The 23,657-nt window shown below is 43.0% G+C and overlaps 2 protein-coding genes across 2 annotated transcripts in view; one reads left to right on the top strand and one right to left on the bottom strand.

Moving 5' to 3' along the window:
* The first annotated feature begins 435 nt into the window (after positions 1 to 435).
* sh3glb1a (SH3-domain GRB2-like endophilin B1a) lies at positions 436 to 16,391 on the top strand. Its single transcript, XM_080543900.1, has 9 exons — positions 436 to 593; positions 1,755 to 1,896; positions 4,959 to 5,087; positions 6,314 to 6,447; positions 7,940 to 8,032; positions 12,185 to 12,274; positions 12,450 to 12,550; positions 12,665 to 12,890; positions 14,923 to 16,391. The coding sequence occupies exons 1-9, from the start codon at positions 531 to 533 to the stop codon at positions 15,028 to 15,030; spliced, it is 1,086 nt and encodes a 361-aa protein (XP_080400026.1). The 5' UTR covers positions 436 to 530; the 3' UTR covers positions 15,031 to 16,391.
* A 4,714-nt stretch (positions 16,392 to 21,105) lies between these two features.
* Positions 21,106 to 23,657, bottom strand: part of nrros (negative regulator of reactive oxygen species) — a gene marked incomplete at both ends in the record, with an annotated part of 2,930 nt that continues 378 nt past the window's right edge. Inside the window, one exon of the mRNA XM_080544472.1 lies at positions 21,106 to 23,073. Within this exon, the coding sequence (XP_080400598.1) occupies positions 21,106 to 23,073 (1,968 nt within the window). The remainder of the gene's footprint in view (positions 23,074 to 23,657) is intronic.

Below are 23,657 nucleotides of genomic sequence, written 5' to 3'. Positions count from 1 at the left end.
TAGTAGTTTAGTATATGCCGCGATGTGTAGACTTCTATATATTGCAAATATGTTCAGTTGATGGTGGTGTTATGCGCTGATATGTGGTGATCATTCAAAGTGAAATCATAACACATTTCATTGAGGATTTTATATCATATCATGTGATCACCGCCATGTTTTCAAGCACTGCAGTCAGAAGTGCACAAGTCAAACAAGCCATTAATTAGCCATTAGTGCGCTTCTTCAGTGTAACCCGGGCTGGCCCTGTAGTGGAAAAGCACCATAATTCTCTAATCGTTGCTAATAACGACCACCAGGTGTCACCCACGAGCAGTATTTTTTTTCTCGCTTGACTCCGCCTAGCAACTCCCTGGCAGGCAGCACACAGAGGGTGGGACTGTCCATACTGGCCACTGACTCACAGCAACAGTTTGGTCAAAACAGAAAGAGAAACGTACATTTTGGTTTGAGTGACCCTTGATCTGTATGGATAAGTGTTTGTTATCTTCCGAGGTGTATTATTTTACTTTTAAAAATCCGAACTAAACATGGATTTCAACGTCAAAAGACTCGCAGCGGACGCCGGGACTTTATTCAGTCGCGCTGTACAAGTAAGTTGGTTTCTACAGGTGGAACAGTATATAATATATAACAGTTCAACAGTTCAACATTCAGCATGAAAACGAGCAGGCTAATGTTGTCGACATGGTGATCTTTTTCATTTAATGTGATGTGTAACAGCACGGTATTGTTTGACGATCAACAGTCACTACTTTCCTCTCACAACTGACAGCAGAAGTGACGCCTCAAGCTCAACTTTGGGAAAGCCCGGTGCTTTGCTCAGGCCTGGGTTACACATAGCTGCTACCAGATAGATAGCTAAGTTAGCCTGCTGCTGGCAGCAATTAGCTGACTAAAGTGGGGAGAAGACGTAGTGTCAGGAGGTATTGGTCGTAGATGAACCAGGCCAGTTATGCTGGTAGTGGTAACCAGGTAACCAGCAGGTCAAAGAACCACCCAGCTATCCTTCATCACGGAGTGTAAACGCTCAGCTCAGCACTTCCGGTCTGGCCCGAGGACTGAGCATCACGTGACTGTGGGGCACAGAGAGAGTAGCTTAATGCTCCTCACACTGAGGAGATTGCCATGTAAAACAAATGACTGTAATTACAGTACAGGCCAAAAGTTTGGACACACCTTCTCATTCAATGCGTTTCCTTTATTTTCATGACTATTTACATTGTAGATTCTCACTGAAGGCATCAAAACTATGAATGAACACATGTGGATTATGTACTTAACAAAAAAGTGTGAAATAACTCTAAATATGTCTTAGATTTTAGATTCCTCAAAGTAGCCACCCTTTGCTTTTTTGTTGTTAATAAAATATATAATTATAATATTAAATATAATATGTGTTAATAATAATATGTTATTATATATATATAATATTATTATTATATATTTTATTAACAACAACACTTTTTTATTTTATTAACAACAAAAAAGCAAAGGGTGGCTACTTTGAGGAATCTAAAATCTAAGACATATTTAGAGTTATTTCACACTTTTTTGTTAAGTACATCATTCCACATGTGTTCATTCATAGTGTTGATGCCTTCAGTGAGAATCTACAATGTAAATAGTCATGAAAATAAAGGAAACACATTGAATGAGAAGGTGTGTCCAAACTTTTGGCCTGTACTGTAGTCACTTTCTTGGCACATTGTGCATTTCATTGACCCCCCTCCCCCCTTTCATTTAAACTCCAGTTCACAGAGGAGAAGCTTGGGCAGGCTGAGAAGACTGAGTTAGATGCCCATCTGGAGAACCTTCTGACCAGAGCTGAGTGCACCAAGCAGTGGACGGAGAGGATCATGAAGCAAACAGAGGTTCTACTACAGCCGAACCCAAGTAAGACTGTGTTTATTGGACTGGTATTTGACAAAGCACACTTCATTTCTGTTCATTTGATGGATTCACTTCATAGATCCACAGATGGAACAGACACAACGCCTTGTTTGAATACACATAACATCAACACATTCCTTCCTTGTTGATAAACTCACTCATCTGACATGAGTTGATTTGTTAAAGCAATGCAGCGCCGCTAATGCAGTCTGGTTAGATCAGTGATTAGCCTGTGTCAAAGAAAACGAGGAAGCAATGATGTCCTGTGTTTTGAAAGTATTCAAACGGGGTTCAAATTTAAATCCAAAGTTGAAAAAAAGCATGAAGGGAGCAAAAGTGACAGCTGTGTCTTGGCAGGGCCTTTTTTATTTGAATGGCCGGCTTGGCAAGGTCTCAGACTCTGATGTAGGACTGCATAGCGGAGGATGCTCTAATTGCTCATGAGCAGGGTTGCAAAAAATCCCGTGAGTTTGGGAAACTTTCAGATTCCTTTCTATTTCCATGTGGAAACTTTGGAAATGATCGGAAAGGAAACAGGAATTTTGCAACCCTTCTCAGGACGCTTTTCTCCCAGCGTTGAGGAAACTACTGAGATTCACATTATGTCAAATTAATGAGTCAATCATTGTTGTTTGGTTTGCCTGTTAGAATTGCATGATTCTGTTGTCTCTCTCTCATTTCCTCTTGCTTGCTTGACTGTTAATGTAAATTCTTCTTCTTTTTGTTTAAACTCTTCCCTCACAATCAAAATCAATGCTCAACGTCTTAACTCTGAGGCTACACGTTGACACTGACAGCTGTGTCTTGTAGGTCTTTGCTTTGTTTTGGCTTCTCACTTCTCAGTCAGCTATAGCTCAGTAAATGGTTCCTGTTTAACTAGGCTGTGGGTTGAGATTAGCAGCCGCGAGTGTTTCTTGATTTCCTGATTCCTTTGAACTGATATGAGTAGGGTTGGGTACCGAAAATCGGTACCGGTAGGTACCGGTTACTTTACATTCGGTATGTACCCGTACCGAATCGCAAAGGAGATTTCGGTGCCTCATTTCGGTACTTTTCTATCTCGCGACGTCACATCGCCTGTTAAATTTCCATTCAGTGAAAGCAGCGAGTACGGAAGGATAACGAGAAGGTTGCTAATAGCAACTTCCGCTAGCGGGTTGGCGTAACGCGGCGCTCGACTTATGGGTGCGTTCCGTAAACTCGTTCTGGAATTCTGATCACCACTCGTGGAATGCCTTCTGTCCAATCAAATGACTTGCTCCCCTTATGACGTCGGGCCCAGTGTGCGCTGCGACGCTCTCAGAGCGAGTTTACGAACGCAAGCCTTTGATTGGACAGTGCACTCCAGGATTCGACGCGTCTGTTGATGACGTTGTGCGGATGTGTGGCTGCGTCTCTGCGAGGAGGACAACATGATCGGGGATCTCTTGATATTCGGGTACTGTCCTTATCCTACTACTGTGTCTGAAAAATGAATCGTCATGTCAACATGGACCAGAGAGGGGGAGGGGAGTAGTAGCTGAGCGGCAACAGAGTTTGGATTTTGACGAGGCGGAGGGCTCCAGTTCATCAGAGTTATATTTCCTCTCGGTCTTCTTGGTTCTGGGGGCTATGCAGGCCTCTTCACTAGATCCCTTTTCTAAGAATATTCTGATGTCCTTGAGGGGCTGCCGAACAAGTGTGTACTCGTATTCGACATCAGTACCAACGATAGGCACCCCCAGCTTAATGGAGTCCCCAAGGCTCAGGAGTTTTATTTTCATTTATTTTAATTTGAGTGTATATTTAACTAATATATATTGTGCCTCAGCAATAAAAAAGTGAAAAGCTGTTTAATGTTGTCGACCGTGTTATTATTATATATATATATATATATGTCATTTTAAAAAATCAAAAGTACCGAATTAAGTACCGTTTTGGTACCGGTACCGTTTTTAAAGTATCGGTTAGGTACCGGTACCGGATAAAACCCAAACGGTACCCAACCCTAGATATGAGAGGAGCAACCTGGTACAAGAACAACCTGGTACAAGAACAACCTGGTACAAGAACAAGATTCAAGATAGCTTTATTGTCTGTCACACAGTGACAGAAATTCTCCTTTGACAGGCAGAAGTGCAGTTCATGAATACAGTTTCCACATTAAAAACACACATAGGTCACATACATACAATAAAAACAGACAGATATAACAGTGTTTATAAAATGTAGTGCCTATTTAAAAAGTCCAGTCATTTAAAAAATAATAGTAGAAAACAGTATTATGATTTAAAAAGCTAAAATGTTGTGGTTTAAAAGACCTGCAACCTGGCTGCATTGTTAGTTCCTCAGTAGCGATCATACTTGGGAGTAGCAAACTATTGGTGCCCATTCCCTTTATGTGCATTGACAGTGTCCACCATGTGTCCACCAAGTATTGACTGTAAAAACAACAGTTTGGTGTCTGTCTGGCTGTGAGCTCAGCTGTGGACCCGTCTCAGATCACACCATGGTGCCACATTGCTCAGTCTTCCACAGTCAGTACTGTCACAGCTAGGGGGCCAAGGACAGACACACAAGCACAGGCGCACACAAAACAGCTGATCTACACAGGCCCACTCAAACGATAACATACCTTTTACAACACAGTTAGTCTATAGAGAGGATATCGTTCAAGAAATGACCTTGCTCAAACAATTGGCACTATCAAAAAGGAGATGCATCTGTTTTTAATCAACGGTCATTTTATATTACACTCATGCAAGCAATGATGGTAAGACTATGGCCTTACTTTGATGGTCATAGATTGTTCTAGAATTGGCAAGTGGCTGCTTATTATGCTATAGGCCTGACTTCTGTGTGATGCAATAGGCTTCATTTGATAACTAATGAAACTGTCATGAACCCTCAAAACCTCACGGGGAGTGCCTGCAGTCAGGGATAGAGCTACTAACCTGATGTGTAGCGTATGGCTGGATGCTCTCTGTGAGGCTCATGTCGTACGGTCACACAGCACAAGGTTGCTTAGTGGTTTCTTGTGACTCTCTCCTCTTTTGCTAATCGAGTTGTCCGCTTACAATTTGCAGATGTCAGAATAGAGGAATTCCTGTATGAGAAACTGGAGAAGAAAGTCCCCACAAGGATGAACAACCATGAGCTGCTGGGGCAGTCTATGATTGAGTCTGGAAATGAGTTTGGCCCTGGAACTGCATATGGTGAGTATGTACAGTAGAATGACCATCAAAATGTTGCCGTTTAGCAGATGTCTTTATCCAAAGTGATTTCCTAGTGATTCACTGGTAAGCAGTGTTGGGCACGTTACTTTTTTAAAAAGTAATTAGTTACTAGTTACTTATCCCAAAAAGTAACTGAGTTAGTAACTGAATTTCTTCATTATAGAAGTAACTAGTTACTAGGGAAAGTAACTATTGCGTTACTTTTTAAAGTAAACATTTACCAACATGAAGTGCTTTTAAATCTGTGTAGTGTTAATTAAATAAATCAAACTGTCACACAACTTCAGACAACTGGTAGACAGACTGTAACTTCAAGTATTTTCAACACAACAAAAGTAAACAGTTAAACAATATGAAGTGCTTTTAAAGTAGTACTGAAAAAATAAGACATGAATTTCTTGGACAAATCCAACTTTAGCTCCTAAACATTCATTCATTCATTCATCTATCCATCCGTACACTCCTTCCTAACACTCATCCATCCATGCATGCATTCATTCATCCAGCCAACCCAGTCATCTAACCATCCTAGCCAATATGAAGTGTTGACACTGAACTATGGTTGGCTTATGGTTGGCTTACCATGAAATGTTCTCTACCATAGCCAATCATGATCACTTGCGCGGTTGTCTCGCCCCTCCCCTCCCAGCTGTGACTGAGGTCGGATGACAATGAGAAGCTTCAGTAGTAACTAGTAACGCGCCCCATTGAATTACCGGTAACGGTAACGGCGTTATAACGATGGAAATAGTAATCAATTAGATTACCCGTTACTGAAAAAAGTAACGCCGTTAGTAACGCCGTTTATTTTAACGCCGTTATTCACATCACTGCTGGTAAGTAATCTGTACATCAGTCATCATAAGAAACACATTTAAGGTAGAACCAGGGGCCGTTGGTCGTCACAATGCTAGAGGAAGGAAGGAAGGATTAGTTGTTGTTTTTTTACATCAGCGACTATACAACACCCTCACAAGTGATGAGTAACTCAGCACTTCATCATCTTTTATAAATGGCAAGTTACAATGTCATGGTAATGTCTTGTCAACTAGCAGTTACTTGACACAAGCTGATATGATGATGCTTACTGTATGGAGGCATTACTTTAGAATGCCTGAGTGTGGTTATCTCAGAATGGTTGCAGCTATAATGTCCGGCATCTTTGCTTGTGTTTTCATTCAAGTCTGTGTCCACTGTCCCTGCAGGAAATGCACTTATAAAATGTGGAGAGACAGAGAAGCAGATTGGAGGAGCAGAGAGAGAGTTCATCCAGAGCTCAGCCATCAACTTCCTGACACCTTTCAGGAACTTTCTAGAAGGCGACTTTAAAACCATCCTGGTGAGTAACAACAGGAAAAATCGTGGACTGCGTAGCCCCCTTATCTGAAAGTGAAGAACACTCTGTATTTCTAGCAGGAAGTCAGAACAACCTTTACCAAAGATATTTCTAGAAAATAAAGATGCGAACAACGGTAGGCGCGCAACACATGCGTCGATCGTCTCCTCTTGTTTCTCGATTGTCTCGGTTTTGTATTGGACCTATCGCTAAGCCACACCCCCTTTGAATACTCAGACAAACAAACAACGCTTCACTGACAGTGACTGACTGACCGACTGTGACTGAATGACATTCAAGGACTTACAATGGCAGGAGTTGGCAAATTTCTGATTTGTGATTTACCACAGCAAGTAATAGATGTTTTTTTTTTTTTAAAGATGACAAGAATATTTAGTCAAGAAGCTTTTCACCATCAGATATTAGCGAGTTGTTTGTCCGAGTTTTCTGCCTGTCGTGACTTTTGCTGTGCTATGATTGGACAATTTCTATTTTGGGGCGTGGCTTAGCGATAGGTCCATTGTCTCTGGTAGGGTCACCCCGCTCTTTTCCCCATCCAGGTCATTTCCCAGAGTGTTTTTAAAGCGGGTTTCACACAGGAGCAGCAGCCACTAGAGTTCCCTAAGCCACCATATTGCCGTTGTCGTTCACATTTTCCATTTTCTTCCCTTATTCACAGTGGAGGAGGAGTGTGCTAGAGAGTGGCTTCCTTCTCTCCTACCACAGGTAGCATGGAGGAGAAACTCGTCAGAAACCACTCCACCTCGACACCACAGCTTGCTTATCTGAAAGTGCCTTTTAACAGAAATGTAGTCGGCCTACTCATGCTTTTGTAGAAGATATTATTTACGATAAGAGGCCAGTAACCCAATTTGTGGCTTGAAGCATTATGGCAATTCTTACTCTGCCTTCCTCTGTACCTGTGTCCTCCTGTAAAGAGAGTTAATCTGCTGGGGCTCCTCATGTGACGTCTGATTGGCTCATCTGTGTCCTCCTGTAAAGAGAGTGAATCTGCTGCTGCTCCTCATGTGACGTCTGATTGGCTCATCTGTGTCCTCCTGTAAAGAGAGTGAATCTGCTGCTGCTCCTCATGTGACGTCTGATTGGCTCATCAGATATAATCACCCAGTCATCAGACCGTATTTGATGCATTCGTCTGACTGTTCCCCAGCAAGTCCTCATGCAGTGTTTTGGAATAACATTCTTACATTCTCGTTTTAGCTGAGCTACTGAAGTACTTAATATACTCTGTATTGGTAAGACATTTAGTCCATTGTCCATATAGCATTGTGACTGTGTCAGACATTACTTAGAACGTGTTCATGTGATGCCAATTGAGTGTGATACAATTGAGTACAATTCCTCTAGGTATTAACAAACGGTTATATTCTATGAAGACTAAACTTCATGTTCCCTAAACTTCCCTTTCAAATGTCACAATGCAGCTTATGTGATGGCTATCTGTTTGGTGTGTTTTCTTTATGTTTGTGTTCAGAAAGAACGGAAGCTCTTGCAGGTCAAGCGCTTGGATCTGGACGCAGCCAAGACCAGGCTAAAGAAAGCAAGATTTGCGGATGCTAGAGCAGTTGTGAGTATTTACTGTCACTTGATTCAAAACGCACACATCGTTGGTCATTCATAACGCAGCACATAGGCATCGTTGGTCATTCATAACGTTAGTTGGCGCTCCCTTGCCCAAAAAAAAAGTTGTCAGTGACCTCTCTTTTAAGAAGAGCAAAAGTGATTTGGGCGTTGTCTGTTATTCCGCTACAAGTCACAAGTTGTGACCTTTTAGTTACACAACATTGGCCAAGGCTTTAACCCCTTAGGTACAGCACACGCTCACACGGCCAGCTGTGGGACATTTGAGTTCCTATTTCTGTGGAGCTCATTTGCGTTTTTTCTTTACTGTGGCATCCCTTTTCCGTCTCTCTTCCTTCAGTCCTTTCTTCCTCTCCTCCCATGTCTTCATCCTCTTTAGCCTTTTAATACATGTCCTCTGCCAGGAGATGCTGGCTACGCTGCCAATACTGCTACATGTTCAGTTTGGTGCATGTCACACCACTGAAGGTTTGTTGCCCTTTAATCCAGAGTGACAGTTGGCGTTACCGTGACCGTTATCTATGTCAGGCAAACCATAGTGGAATAACCTATGCATAACTACCATGTCCATGTCCAAACCATAGTGGAATAACCTATGCATAACTACCATGTCCATGCAGTTAAACTGTACTATTGTGTGCAGAGTTGGGTTGGGTATCGTTTGGGTTTTATTCGATACCGGTGCCAAATCGATACTTAAAGAACGGTACCGGTACCAAAACGGTACTTAAATCGGTACTTTTGATTAAAAAAATGTTTTATATATATATATATAGCTCAGTGTTTCTTCCAGGATTGTTCACATTAGTGGCGGGGGGGGTCACTTACGCGATTTTCCGCGTGCAAGCCATTAATGCAGAGCGGCCATGTTTTATATAGTCAGGTGATCAAATACCAAGATATCCTGAGGCTACAGCTGCAGCAGAACATGGGGAACGCCCATACAACACTGAACATAGGTTACCGTATAATATACATGTGACTGACAGATACGCGAAAGACACACAGTCACACACACACACACACAGTGAAAGATAATCAGCTCATTGATTATGAATTACACAAGAGTACACACAGAACCAGGAACGCGCATACAGCACTGAACATAGGCTACCGTATAATATACATGTGACTGACAGATACGTCAAAGACACACACACACACACACACACAGTGAAAGATAATCAGCTCATTGATTATGAATTACACGAGTACACACAGAACCAGGAACGCGCATATAGCACTGAACAACATCCGTAGAATATAAACTTGTGACTGACAGTCACATGGGCCTACATACACACAAAAGATAGATTATCAACTCATCAATACGAAGTAGGCCTACATGAGAGTACACGCACAAAACCGGCTAACGTTACTCATTAACTGTTTACACAAGTAAAATACACAGTGTGACAGTCAGATGGAGCATTCGGTAAACAATCAACAGCAAGGTGATGCATATTATCAGCTGAGAAAACCAACTTTTACCTTTGATGACACCGACATGAGCCCTGTTTTCCAGTACCTCCGCCGTTCTGTTCGTGATGATTTTAGAGGCAATAGATTATTTTTGCCCCGCGCATATTGCCCTGTAGTTAGAGCATGCGACCACAGCTCCCTTGTGTCTCTTATTGTCCAAATGTTCCCTGAATTTTAGCTGCATGTTTTTCCAGCATGTAAATCCGTTGTCAATACAAATTCGACTCCCCTTCTTTCCCCCTGCTAATACTGTGTCGCTGCTAAAGTGATGGAGAGAGGGAAAGGAGAGGGATTTCCTGAAATCCAAATTTCCCGCTAAATTCAGACCAATCCCAAAACTGTTTTGCAAGCGTGTTGCCTCGCGCGTGTTGAGAGCGATTCAGTCTAGATTACATTACATACATGCACTGAGTGGAACTTTAACAGGCGATGATGTCACGTGCGGTTGACTACTGCATGTAATGTCCGTTTCGGACACCAGGGGGCGAGAGAGGAACCGAAACGAGGAACCGAAATACCGTAGCGGTTTTCGGTACCCAACCCTAGTGCAGAGTAATTCACCTCGTTATTCCACTATGGTTTCTCAGATACAGTACGTTCACTTGAATGTTACGTGTCGCACCTTCGGGTGTTGTGCCTGGCGGTCTGCTTTCTCTTGTGGTTTAGACAGTTAAGCCCCACCGAGGACTAAACAAGGTCATAATAAACTCAACTCACCTGCTAGTGCCTGCTAGAGTGCTCCTGAACCTTGTTTGGAGTAACACTGATATGGCACCTTCTTTAGAGGATTCCAGTGTTGACCCAACAGATGCAGTACAGTACATTCCTAAACCATTGGCTTACCCTGAACTTTGAGGGACTTTCAAAACCCGTAAATCACAATGATGGTGAAACTCCTCTTGATTTAATGGTTTAATGGTAACCAGCTGAACAAAAGATATTTTGAGAGCATAATGTGTTCGTTCCTGTACTGTATTGTGGCCCCGACATTCACTCGGCTGTATCCCCTGAAGAACGTCACACACAGCAAGAGAAGGCAGCTTGACGTTTGTGATGACTATGTGTTGCGTGTAGTAGAGTTTGTGCTGTGATGCGTATGAATGAGTTGTGTAAAAATAGGTAACAGACACACAAGCTCAGAAGAATCCTTTGGTGTGTTTATGATATGACTTACAGGATTATGCATGGCATAATCTGATTTCAGAGTCATAATGAGTGTTGTGGTGATTCTGATATTGTTCTTGGATGTACACACACAGAGGGTATGTAGCGTTGGTGGCTGTGTAAGGCCAGCTGTGGCTCTAATGACTGTCACTATTTTCAAATGCAAACAAGCAGATGGCCAGAGGAAGTGACGTTGGTGAGTGGAATGTTGGGCCATGTTTGAACTGAGCACAGCGGCCTTCTAGGTTAGCAGCAGCTGCTCCTGTGTCTGTGTCTCTCTCCTCTATCTCTCTATGTATTCTCTCTCTCTCCCCCTCCCTCTCTGTGTCTGTGTCTCTCTCCTCTATCTCTCTATGTATTCTCTCTCTCTCCCCCTCCCTCTCTGTGTCTGTGTCTCTCTCCTCTATCTCTCTGTGTATTCTCTCTCTCTCTCCCCCTCCCTCTCTGTGTCTGTGTCTCTCTCCTCTATCTCTCTATGTATTCTCTCTCTCTCCCCCTCCCTCTCTGTGTCTGTGTCTCTCTCCTCTATCTCTCTATGTATTCTCTCTCTCTCCCCCTCCCTCTCTGTGTCTGTGTCTCTCTCCTCTATCTCTCTATGTATTCTCTCTCTCTCCCCCTCCCTCTCTGTGTCTGTGTCTCTCTCCTCTATCTCTCTATGTATTCTCTCTCTCTCCCCCTCCCTCTCTGTGTCTGTGTCTCTCTCCTCTATCTCTCTATGTATTCTCTCTCTCTCCCCCTCCCTCTCCATCTTGAACAATAGTTACAATCTGGAAGGAACAGAAGGCCCCCAAATGTAATATCACAGTCACCATCAGTCCATGTTTACTGAGCTTTTCCTCCTCTCTGTACTTGAGTCAAACAAAGAACGACTCCATTGTTCTCCGTGCCCCCCTGTTCCTTAACGCCGCAAAGAAATGTCACACAACCAGAAGCAAACGCCACCCTGGTTTCACTCGATTAAACTCGGCTCTTGTAAAGTATTTACAAACTGTAGTTTTGACTACATAATTTGTACATGCATTACGTCAATGGGCTTATTATGCCTAATGTTCATCTCTGAGTCTCTGTCTTTCTAAACTCCATCAGTAAACGGGCGCTGTGTAGTGTTGGTGTTAGGGAAAAGGAAATCAAGGTCTTAAGAGTTTTTGAAAATAGACATGGGTCATTGAAAGTGCTTGAATTCCCCTCTCTCTCTCTCTCTCTCTCTCTCTCTCTCTCTCTCTCTCTCTCTCTCTCTCTCTCTCTCTCTCTCTCTCTCTCTCTAAAAAAAAATACATATTCAAAAATGTTTTACTTAGCTCGTCAACTAGTTCTGTCTCAAACTATGCCGTGTTGGGTCCTTGAATTTGAGGGATTTGAGTCTTGAAAGTCCTTGAAAGGTGCTTGAATGTCATGTTTCAGAAGGTGTGGGAACCCTGTGTTTGTTTCCTGAGTATGGTGACTGAGGTATTACCCACGTCTGACTATGTGTCTGTTCCCCCCCCCTTCTCAGGCAGAGCAGGACCTGAGGATGACGCAGAGCGAGTTTGACAGACAGGCTGAGATCACCAGGCTCCTCTTGGAGGGAGTGAGCAGCACCCATGTAAGCCCCTCCCCCCTCCCACCCTATGACCCTAAAGGGGTCACCTTACAGCATCTTCAACTCCCAATAGTATTCTAGAGTGGTCATTTATTCCCATCTTTGACATCTTGTTTTTATGTCTGTCTGTTTTATGCCTACCTCTCCCACCCTTCTGTCTGCCCCCTCTGCTCCATAGGCACACCACCTCCGCTGCTTGAATGACTTTGTGGAGGCCCAGACGACATACTACGCACAGTGTTACCAGTACATGACAGACCTCCAAAAGCAGCTGGGGAGGTAAGCTACGTTTATTTTATTTAAATTTTTTTTTTAAACTGTTGCGTGTGGGCTTGTTCAAACTGTCGGACAGCCCTGCATCTAACAATGGTCTGGTCCCCTTCCCTCCACCAGCTTCCCCTCCACGTTCTCCTCCAACAACAACCAGTCCTCGGCCGGCCCCGGGGCCAGTATCTCTGTGCCCTCCGCCCCGCCGTCCGCCTCCCTGCCCAGCCCCTCTCCCAGCCGCGGCTCCGCGGGCTTCAGTGAGCTGAGGGGCTCCAGCGGCAGCCGCAAGGCCCGCGTCCTCTACGACTACGACGCCGCCGGCAGCAGCGAGCTCTCCCTGCTGGCAGACGAGGTGGGCGACATCAGGACTTCTGTTGGAAGTTGTACATCGGCCTCTCTCCGTTCGCTCGTATCCGTCACACGTTTTTAGCTCCGACACCAGTAACCTTTGAGTCACCAACTCATACGTGGGGTGGTGCTACATCATTCATGGGGGACAACACTATGCGCCGTACACTTGTTTTATTACTGTCTCTCTCTCTCTCGCCCGCCCTTGCCTCGCTAACTCTGCGGTGGTTCCCAAACGGTGTGCCGTGAGGCAAGTCCAGGTGTTCCGTGGGATCTTGTGACAACTAGGGGTGTCGTGATGCGGATGATCCGTGACCCGTACAGATCGCCCCCCACGGTTCGGCATGCATCTGTACCGCGGATCAATTGCAACATTTAAACAAGTAATAATATTACTTAATATTAGTTAATATCTCTTGTAAATCGCAATGTACAGTTGCCATGAAAAGATAGACGCGACAGTTGCGGCTTTGTTTTACTCTAAAGCGCAATGATAGGTTGATAATGCAACAAAAAAAGAATCCGTTGTTTACTCACTACACGTGAAGTTGGGAATCCACAACAACAAGGCTGCGTTCGTAAATTCGCTCTGGAAACTGATCAGCATTCAAGGAACGCCTCTTGTCCAATCAACTTTGGCTTCTCTGTCAATTATGACGGGAGGCACGAAAAAGGCAGCTCGACAACTTCTGATAATGTAGGCATTTTTTTCATACCATGTTCAAAGGAAGGGTTCACTTTATTATTTAGTTAAAAGTGGCATAAGACATGTTTATTCATCTGCTTTAAAGAGCCCAGTGATTCACTGCTGCAACCAGGCGCCTCCCTCTCTCATATTGCACTAGAATTTAAGTTGAATGTGTATTTCAGTATAATATATCATGTTTGAGTGTAGAATATGTTATATATATATATATTTTACCAGTTTTGACATCTTGAATGTTGTTGGTTTTTTTCACATAATAAAAGTGGTGTTTTTACAGAATTCAAGGAAAAAGCAGTTTTTATAAAAAATAAAAACATTTTGCGTTAGTGACCGAAAAATGATCCGATCCGTGACTCAAAAACCGTGATCCGATCCGTGAGTTAGGTGATCCGTTACACCCCTAGTGACAACCATACATTATTATTGCAATATACCACTATACAAAAAATGATGAATCTATTTCTATTTTTTTATGTACTACATCAGTACTCCGTTACGCACTCATCTCCCAATACGAAGGAGATGTTCTATACTTGGGCTGTTTCACCACTGGTCGGGAAATCAGCAGCGGTATTCTGTGGATTCGCTGTGTCGCAGCTCCATGAAAAAACCCATGGTTACCCATGGTTACCAGGGGAAAAATAAAAAAGTCACATATTCCCCACAGAACAAGGAATCCAAAACCCATTTGAATGGAAATGATCGGATCTTGCGTTCTCACGACAGGGGAAAACTTTCAAGACTGGCCGATTAGACCCAATTGTGATGTAGCAAAGACACGGAAAACCGGAATGGCTTGTAGAAGTTTTCTGAAATAGGCAGCCCACAAACATTTTAATTGCTTTATTTCACAGTTTGTGTGTTGGGTCATCAGAGACCCACATGTATAGCACAAGCACTGAAAAAGTGCATTTTTCATAATATGGGGGAACTTTTAAAAACGTTCATCAAAGCGGACCCCAGTTTTGGCCGTTCGCGCAGTTGATGCTGATAATTATTAGAGCGTGACGAATCAAAGGCCCTGATTGACAGCCAGTGTGAAGGATAAAAATGAACGTTAAAAAGAGAAATCTGAGAGGGAAAATTGATTGCTTTCAACTAACCACCAGTACAGACGAAAATAAAAACTAAAGGTTTCCAGAGTGATAAGAGTGATAACACTTGTTATAGAGCCTGTTTTGCACAGATATGAATACAGGTGTGCCTTGAGATTTCGGCTCGTCCTTTGGTGTGCCTTGGGCACAAAGAGTTTGAAAACCAGATGATGAGTTTGGGTTGCCGTGGTAACTGACTGAGAGGGGTTGTCTCTCTGTCCTCCTCCCTGTCCCAGGTCATCATGGTGAGCAGCGTCCCGGGCATGGACTCTGATTGGCTGATGGGCGAGCGGGGAAACCAGAAGGGAAAAGTGCCAATCACCTATCTGGAGTTGCTAAACTGAGCCCTGAGGGAGAGAGAGTCTCCAGGGCCCCGAAACAAGCAACAACCCCCAGTGTCATCCAGCTGGGATCTCATATTTATATCCTGTATCAAGGGCTGGGGTCAGAACCATTTGGATTCAGTCAATTCCGTTCATGCATGTTAGTAGCTAATGGGAGATTTTCAATTTATAAACTGAGATGTGTTTTGATACAAGCAGCAGTTTAATGACTGAGTTGAAATGGAAGTGATTTGACCCCTATCCCTGTTGAGTATGCAACTATGTTTATAAAAGCTTCCATGCCTATTTCTTTTCCCAATGCAATCTACAATATGTGCCAGAATCTCTCTAACCTTCCGTTTTTACAACAGAACCTGTTTGTTTACAATATACCGAACTCAGATGGTGGGGTTTAAGTGCTTTTGATGTGATTTTTCTCACTGCCAACAATAGGACAGTTTTGTTATGAATTAAATACTAGACATTCTCTTTTTAATATTTGCAACAACAAAAAAAGCACTTGAATTATAAATAAGAATACTGAAATTGAAGATGTTTTTTTTAAGTCTTATTTTATAGTTCATCATCTTATGATGAGATGGCCATTTGGTCATCATATGAATTTATTTACTGGCCATCGAAATGGCCGTTGCCATTGAAAGTGCCATATGTTAACTTGATTGCTCCATGGAAGACTGGGAGATGGCTGAATCAGAATAGGGAATGTCCTAAATGACATTAAGGATTACCTGGCTAGATGAGACGTGCTTTAGATGCTGTCTGGTGATGTGCCTATGAGGATATCTCTGATGTATAGTTGAGTCAAATTATAAACCTTTGTTGATATATATGCCTTAACTGTAGCTAACCCGAAAGTACTCTGCATGAAAAAGCATTTCAGAATAATCTTTGTTGATATTGAACCCTAATTAATCTGTAAAGTAGATTCATTGAGAATTAGGGACCAACATTACTTACTTACTCAAATAGCACATTGACTGTAGAGAAGTTGTTTTGTTTCTCCGTTCAGTTGACACTTACTATTTTTGGAGTAGTGCTTATTTACATTGATTTGAGGCATGCAGTGTTTGTGTATGGGCTGTTCTCTGTGCCTTCTGGTTAAGTATGCCTTATTTTACTTTGATGGGTATCAGTGCCTTAAGATGTAAAGTAAGAGATGGTGTTCATTTTTCACTACTAACATTCGGTGCGTTTCCAGTTGCCCGTAATTCCCGATCCTCAGCCCTGTCCAAATACACTCGATTTTTTTCACTTTCTCTTCATTGGGGGATTTAAAGTATATTATGGCTTATTGCTGCTTATTGTTATTTGTTGCCATAGAATTGTAAAGAATATATGCAATATGAAGTAATAAAGTGAGAAAAGATTGCTCAATGTGTCTGTTTTTGTGATTTAAAATGTCTCTTATACTGTATGTAGTTCCTGTAATTGGCCACTAGAGGTCAGGCCTGTAATGTGATGCTCATAGTAATCTTGTTACCAGAAATAGAGCTCAAGATGAATAGTAATTAGCAATTACAGCTCATCCATATAAACCATTTGGGACTACAGATTAAGCTACAAATTCAAATTCCTCTTCCATGAAGTAACACTTAATATATTTCACAGTTAAACTGTTAAATGTGTGTGTTTTTCCATCGACTCACTTAGTAGGCCTACTATGTGTGAACATGATGCTATCCTCCAATCCCAAATCACAGCACTATGCACTCGTGGATACTTGAGAGGTTGGATGATGAAAGCGATGTGCCATGGTGAAGCGACTACCATTTGCTTTCACCCATCAAATCCTCTCACACCTCCGCAAGTGCCTGAGAAGTGAGGTCAAGAGGATGATTGTGGATGTGTTGTGATACAGACAGTCCTGCTAGTGTCTGAGTTATAATATAATAACAACATATAAGCCATTTAGCTGACGCTTTTATCCAAAGCAACTGACATTGCAGTGAGTGCATACACTTTTCAGTATATATGGTCACAAACCCACAACCTAAGCATTGTTAGCTTAGACCACTAGTTTAGGGAGTTAAGTGTTAAGTGGAAGTGGTTCTCAGTGAGCAGCCTGTTGACTTCCTGTGCTACTGTCCGTTACTCAGGCCCACATGCTGAGAGGCCCTGCGCAGTTCCTTCCCAAAAATATGAACATGAACGCAACACAGGGGTCCACGCACGCCAGCTTCCGCCCAGATGCACAGAAACACACATAGAATAACTTACCACCTTGGCTCACTCACACATAAATGAAACTACTGCATTCTTTGTATTATAGCCATGGATCTGTTGTTGTTATAATAATAATAATACATTTTATTTATAAAAGCACTTTACATAGGAAATCTCAGAGTGCTACAATTAAAAACAGGAAGATAAAACAATAAACATTTTTCAATTAAAAGGCAAAAAAAAAGGCTCTATTAAAAAGGTAGGTTTTAAGGCCTTGTTTAAAAGCATCCACAGACTGTGGTGCCCTTAGGTGGTCAGGGAGAGCATTCCACAGCCTGGGAGCAGCCGAGCAGAAGGCCCAATCTCCCATGGTGCGGAGCTTGGTCCTGGGGGTCTTGAGGAGGTTGGTGGCAGTAGAACGGAGGGTGCGTGAGGAGGTCTGAGGGGTATGGAGGAGTTCCTTGAGGTAGGGGGGGGCAGTTCCATGGATGCACTGGTGGGTGAGGAGGGAGACCTTGAATTTGATCTGTTGTTATGTTATGTAGACAGTGATGGCTGCATCTGCATGTGAGTCTTTCTCGCCCAACATCAGTGCCCGACCTCATTAATGCTCTTGTAGCTGAATGGGAGCAAATCCCTGCAACCATGTTCTAAAATCTAGTAGAAAGTCTTCCCAGAAGAGTGGAAGCTGTTATAGCAGCAAGGTGGGACCAACTCCATATTAATGCCCCTGGATTTGGAATGAAGAAGTTCAACAAGCACATGGGTGTGATGTTCGGGTGTCCCAATACTTTTGTCCATATATGTGTATCTTACATTCCAAGAAGTCGTCATCATAGACTAGATTTCACAACTCTTTGTACGATTGTAGTCTATATATCTCACAAACTGTGACAGCACACTTCCTTTTATCAGAAGCATCAATCCTTCTCATTCCTGTGTTGCCGTCATAAGATGGATGCCTGAAGTTTGCCACACAAATGGCATAAGATGGTGATGCTCTGTCAGATGTTGTCTGTACTGCAGCCATCTTGTGTTGCTGTTTGTGAGGACGTTGAGGATGTTTTGCCTTACGTCTCCTCTTCAACAGATTAAATGCATGTTTACATGTCATGGCAATAAACGTCTTCTGATTCTGATTCTGATTCTGATTCTGATTCTGATTCTGATTCTGATTCTGATTCTGATTCTGAATAGGATTTAAATCTGGAGATCGATTTGACCAGTCAACAACTTTCTACTTTTTGGCCCTAAAAAACTCAAACTTGAAAAACTCAAACCCTAGTTGCTATGGCAGTATGTTTTGTGTCAATAGCCTGCTGTATGATGAAGCGCCGTCCAATGAGTTATTTGTACTTTAAGCAGACAAGATGCTTCTGTACACTTCATAATTGATACTGCTGCTGTCGTCAGTAGTGACATCATCAGTGAAGCCAGTTCCAGTGGAAGCCATAACACGCCCTCCACCATAATTCACAGATAAGGTGATATGAGGTGGATATGAGGTGATATGAGGTGGATAATCGGGCAATTCCTTCTCCACATTTGACTATTGCTATCACTGTGGTATGTGTTCATCTCTGTCCACAAGACCTTTTTCCAGAACTGCAGGCTCTTTTAGGTACTTTTTAACAAACTGTAATCTGGCCATCCTGTTTTTGTGGATGTAGGATGTGGATCTAGTGGATCTTGTGGTGTCGCCTCGACGGTGACCTATTCTCAGCTCGTGACATAGTGCTTTTCTTTCCTTTTAATGATGTTCCGAACTCTTTGCTCCACGAAGAAACCCCTGTCAAGCTAATTGTTCCATTACCTTTGATACCCTAAAATATGCACTATGCATAAACAAAGTTGTTTCTGATTTTGTTTATGGTGAAACCAATATACAAATACCATCAACTAAAAACTGAGAATATCTGTTTTAACCTTCATACTACTTAAAACTGAATGTTGCACCACAGAATGAAACTGTGAGCAATGATACTAACGTATAACAGAATGATAACTACAATGAATATCCTGAATATTGTTCCCAAAATGAATAGAAACCTATTCATTGTAACCAAATTGTTCCCAAATCATGCTCATAGTAAATAATGGTTATTCTGTTTTCACTGACAGGTGCTTAATTACATTGACGGACACGTTTTATAAACCAAAACCAATAACCTGTGTAGCCAAACGTCTGCAAAGAGTCAGCTTTCAACTGTAGCTCCAGCCCCAGGCTTCTGAGAGGCCTCCACGGTTTCTCTTTCTCTCTCTGTTCCAACCACCATGACCCTAGAGCATCACCACAGCGGTATTCTGGTTAGCCTACACTCTGGTTAAAGGCTGCACACCCTGCATTCTCCAGGGAATCCTTCGGCACCCAGCCAGCCCTGCCACTCTAAGGGTCTGTACCCACCCCACAGACACAAACACACACAACTCAGGCAGATACACACATCACAAACCCAGCCCTATCCATACTGGGTGCTGTCTAACTGCCATGTATGTTGCTAACCAGGTACCTTGAGGTACCTTCTGTGGCTCACCACTGGAAACCTATTCTGTTAAAGTACATTGGTTAATGTTGGCTGCTGATAGGACACTGCAGACTGCCATGTTAAATGTGAAGGGTGTTGCTAGTTCTATCCTGTTCTCCCCACACTCTGATCCTGAATTAAGAGAGATATACAGTTGTGGAATAACTCGAGATGAACCTGAATGTGACCAGGGTTTCAGCTGTGTGCCTCACCTAAGAGGGAAACCTCAAACCTCAAACCCCTCCCTCAGATACTAAATTGGGCAGTTGCAGCAGATCTCAGCAAAACAGGAAATTTCATGTTTCCTCTGCTGCTTATAGCAGTTTGCATCACACTACTTCTGCATCCACACACACACGCACGCACGAACGCACACACATACGCACGCACGGGCTCACGCACACACATATACACGGCACGAACACACACACATATGCACGAACGCACTCACATACGTACGCACGGGCTCATGCACGCACGCACGCACGCACGCTCACACACACACATACACACACACACACACACACACACACACACACAGGCAGATACACCAATGCGCCACACGTGATGAATTAAGCCACATTCTCACATCAGGCCTCCTGAGCCAGAGATGGTGAGAACCACACGTTAAAGAACAATGTAAAAGGCCGGATGTGCACAAACCTTTTCTTCACATACATTGAAATTAACTTTTAACTCATTCACACTCAGATAAATGTGTGGTCTCCTCATAGAGATGAATAGTTGACCTACCAGGGTTCCTACAAGTTTCAACAAGTCACATTTAAGACCTTTTTAGACCTTTTACACTGTGTGATAGCTTTTTGTCATCCTTGAGATGATGAAATTAGGGATTGCACTGCCATACAGACAAAAAAAGTCTGAAGGATAATTAATATAAAATAAATAAGTCCCATAATTACTCATAAGTACATTTTCATTTCCGCATAAATAGATGTGGTCGGACTGATTTCCTTGCAGGACAAACTAATCTCATTTTGAATACCTAGCACCAAATTTTTTAGACCTAATAACTGAAATGTAAGACCTTTTTAGGCCTTATAAATCGCATTGATGGATTTTAGACTTTAAGGGTTAGGGTTAGGGTTAGGTCTTTTTAAGACCAGCGCGGGAATCCTGACCTACAGACCATGTCAGCACATCAATTTACAGGTATTATCAACAATCAATGCAATCAGAGTATGACATTGCCCGTAATAAACATTTTAAATTTGAGTATGACTGATTTATTCATGATTATGGTATCAACACGTACAGCTGCCAAAACGGTCTATATTATATATAATATATGTCTGTATTAGCACATTAACCTGAATCAGGCTTTATCATTTGACCTCTGCTACACAATAAGTATGTGTTGTATGTATCAATATGGGGTGCGCCTCAAGCATTTCTTTTTGATAGCCATGTGCAGAAGTCTGGGCCTATAGGTGAGGAGGAAGATGACAGAAATGCCAACAAGAGAGAGACACACAGGCACAAAGAGCAAAAAGTACCACAAGATTGACTCCTCCACATTGACACCACATAGCAAAGAGTCTAAATGTACCACTCTGTGTTTTCTTTTTTTGAGATCCTGACATGAAATGTCTGCTTGGTCGATGATATTGATCGTCTTTATCCTATCAAATGACCTGTACCAATCCAACTGGCAGCAGTTGAAAGTGTTGCCGCTAAGAAACACAGTCTGGAGTTTGGGGGCTAATGCGTTAGCCTGACCTGAAGGAATCGTAGTTAGTTGGTTGTCCCTCAAGTCCAGCAGCTGTAGCTCGAGGCTTAGCAGTGAGTCAGGGAGCTGTTTGAGAGAGTTTGTGGAAATGTTCAGTGACTTCAAGTGTTGGAAAGGCGAGAAGTCAAAGTTTTGTAGGCCAGTGTTCCCCAAGCCCAGATGCTGTAATGTTCTACTGAGGCATATTATTGATCTGGGCCTGATGTTGAGTTCTGGGTTGTTTGACAGCTCCAGGTGTGTTAGGGGCGTCCCGGTGAACGCCGACATTGGAACTTTTCCCAAGTTGCATCCAGCCAGGTGGAGCTGTCTCAGAGACAATATATTTCTCCATGTGACACAGTCTGAGTCTCTGTCCCTGCCTGTGCTTTCATACACTTCCTCAGATAGGCATATGCCGACTCCATTGTAACTCAGGTCTACAGTGCTAAGGCTAGGTAGAGAGGAGAACAGCCTAGCAGGTAACCTCTGCAGGTCATTCCGGCTCAGGTTAAGATAGGTCAATTTACCCAGCTCCCTCAAAGTACCTTGGTCTGCATGGAGCTCTCTCAGCCTATTATTGCTCACATCCAACTCAAATAGACTACCAGGCAGCTTCTCCACGGACAAATTTAAGACCTCCAAACAATTTGTCTGGACTCTAAGTCTGGACAGAGCTGGCATTTTGCTGATGAACCCCTGAGGAAAGTAGCCCACCTGATTTCCGCTCAGATCTAGCAGGTCTAAAGAGGAGATGTCTCCGTGAAGGCTCTCGTTCCACAGCTGAGCCGTGACATTGCTCACATTGGACACCAGGTTGTAGAAGTTAACACTTGTGGTCAAGTTGGGGAAAGCAGCTCCATCTGCCAGGTGTTCGTAAAAGCTCACCCTGTTGTGGGACAGATAGAGGTTCCGCAGGCGACTACGTGTGGGCAGGAATGGAAAGAAGAGGAGGTGGTTGTCTGTGAGATCCAGGGTTTCCAGAAGGAACATGTCATCGACAGTCTGATTTGCTATGAACCACTCAATGGCGTTGTGGCTGGCGTTGAGGACCACCAGCTGGGTCATCTGGAAGCGGTACAGGCAGGGCAGGTAGTTGAAGGCCAGATTGAGCCTCTGGAGCTTGCTCATATTGTCGAAGGCCCCATCGATCTCAAACAGCATGTTTCTCTGTAGGTCCAACTCTCTGAGCTGGTGGAGGTCACTGAAGACGCTCTCATCCAGCCTCAGCAGGAGGTTCCTGGACAGGTTAAGGTACTGCAGAGACGTCATGTTCTGGAGGAGGATGGAGGCCATGTCGTCTGTGAGGCTGTTCCCTGACAGATCCAGAGCTCTAAGTCTAGGGAGTGTACGCAGGGCCAGGCTAGTTTCTTGGTACCCAACGCAAAGATCGTTATCAGCAAAATTGAGACTCTCTAACAGGGGAGAGTTGCGAAAGACCTTTGATTCTACTGTCTTCAAATGGTTGCCTGCACAGCTTAGAGTGCGTAGGGAGGGGTAGAGAGAGAGAGATTCAGCCTGTAGGGTCAGAATGTTATTGTGGTTGAGATGGAATTCCTCTATGTTTTCGGTAAGGCCTCTAGGCACAGATGTGAGCTGTCTATCATTGCAGAGAGCTGTCCTTTGGATCTGTAAAGAGAGTGAAAGAAAGAGAGTTACTACAAAAGTATGTGGGGGGGGGGGGGGGGGGGGGGAGGTCTCTTCTCAGGCTTTCTTCCCACTGACAAAAACAGCCATGATAGCATCACCTACTACAGTATAGTATTTGCTTTTAAGTTTGTTTTTTTTATGTAGTCAACTGTTTTTTATCTCTCCCCCTCTAACATGACAAGTTCGCAGAAGCTCTTTTCCTCACAGAGAATCACAAACATAGGCACGACAGGCTCTTAAATTCACAGCTCAAAGGAACTTTCTATACTTGGATCGTTTATCAATCTTTTTTCAAATGAGAATTGAAATATTGAGAACCTAATTCTCCCATCACTTAGCATGTAGTAGCATGAAACCAAAGATAAGAATGAGAAAAGGTAGTTCTCCTTTTATGCGTGGCGTGCTAACAACTTGTGAAATAAATAGACAACATCTTATTCTTCCATGTATATGATATTATCATCAATACATCGTGACGTTAGAATTATACGGTTCTATCTCCATTTTTGGTCAGAATTGATTTTTTTACATAATCTGATCCATTAGGTGTTTATTAATGCCTG

This window comes from Nansenia antarctica (genome assembly GCF_963989245.1).
Source record: "Nansenia antarctica genome assembly, chromosome: 13".
NCBI lineage: Eukaryota > Metazoa > Chordata > Actinopteri > Argentiniformes > Microstomatidae > Nansenia > Nansenia antarctica.
Note: the sequence above shows the minus strand (reverse complement) of the source record. Positions and strands in the feature narration are given on the sequence as shown.

Bases quoted from the DNA above. Each gene is read 5' to 3' on its own strand.
- sh3glb1a (XM_080543900.1), top strand. From the start codon at position 531: ATGGATTTCAACGTCAAAAGACTCGCAGCGGACGCCGGGACTTTATTC. The intron at 1,897-4,958 runs GTAAGACTGTGT...TACAATTTGCAG, and splicing joins TCTACTACAGCCGAACCCAA to ATGTCAGAATAGAGGAATTC. The intron at 5,088-6,313 runs GTGAGTATGTAC...CTGTCCCTGCAG, and splicing joins TGGCCCTGGAACTGCATATG to GAAATGCACTTATAAAATGT.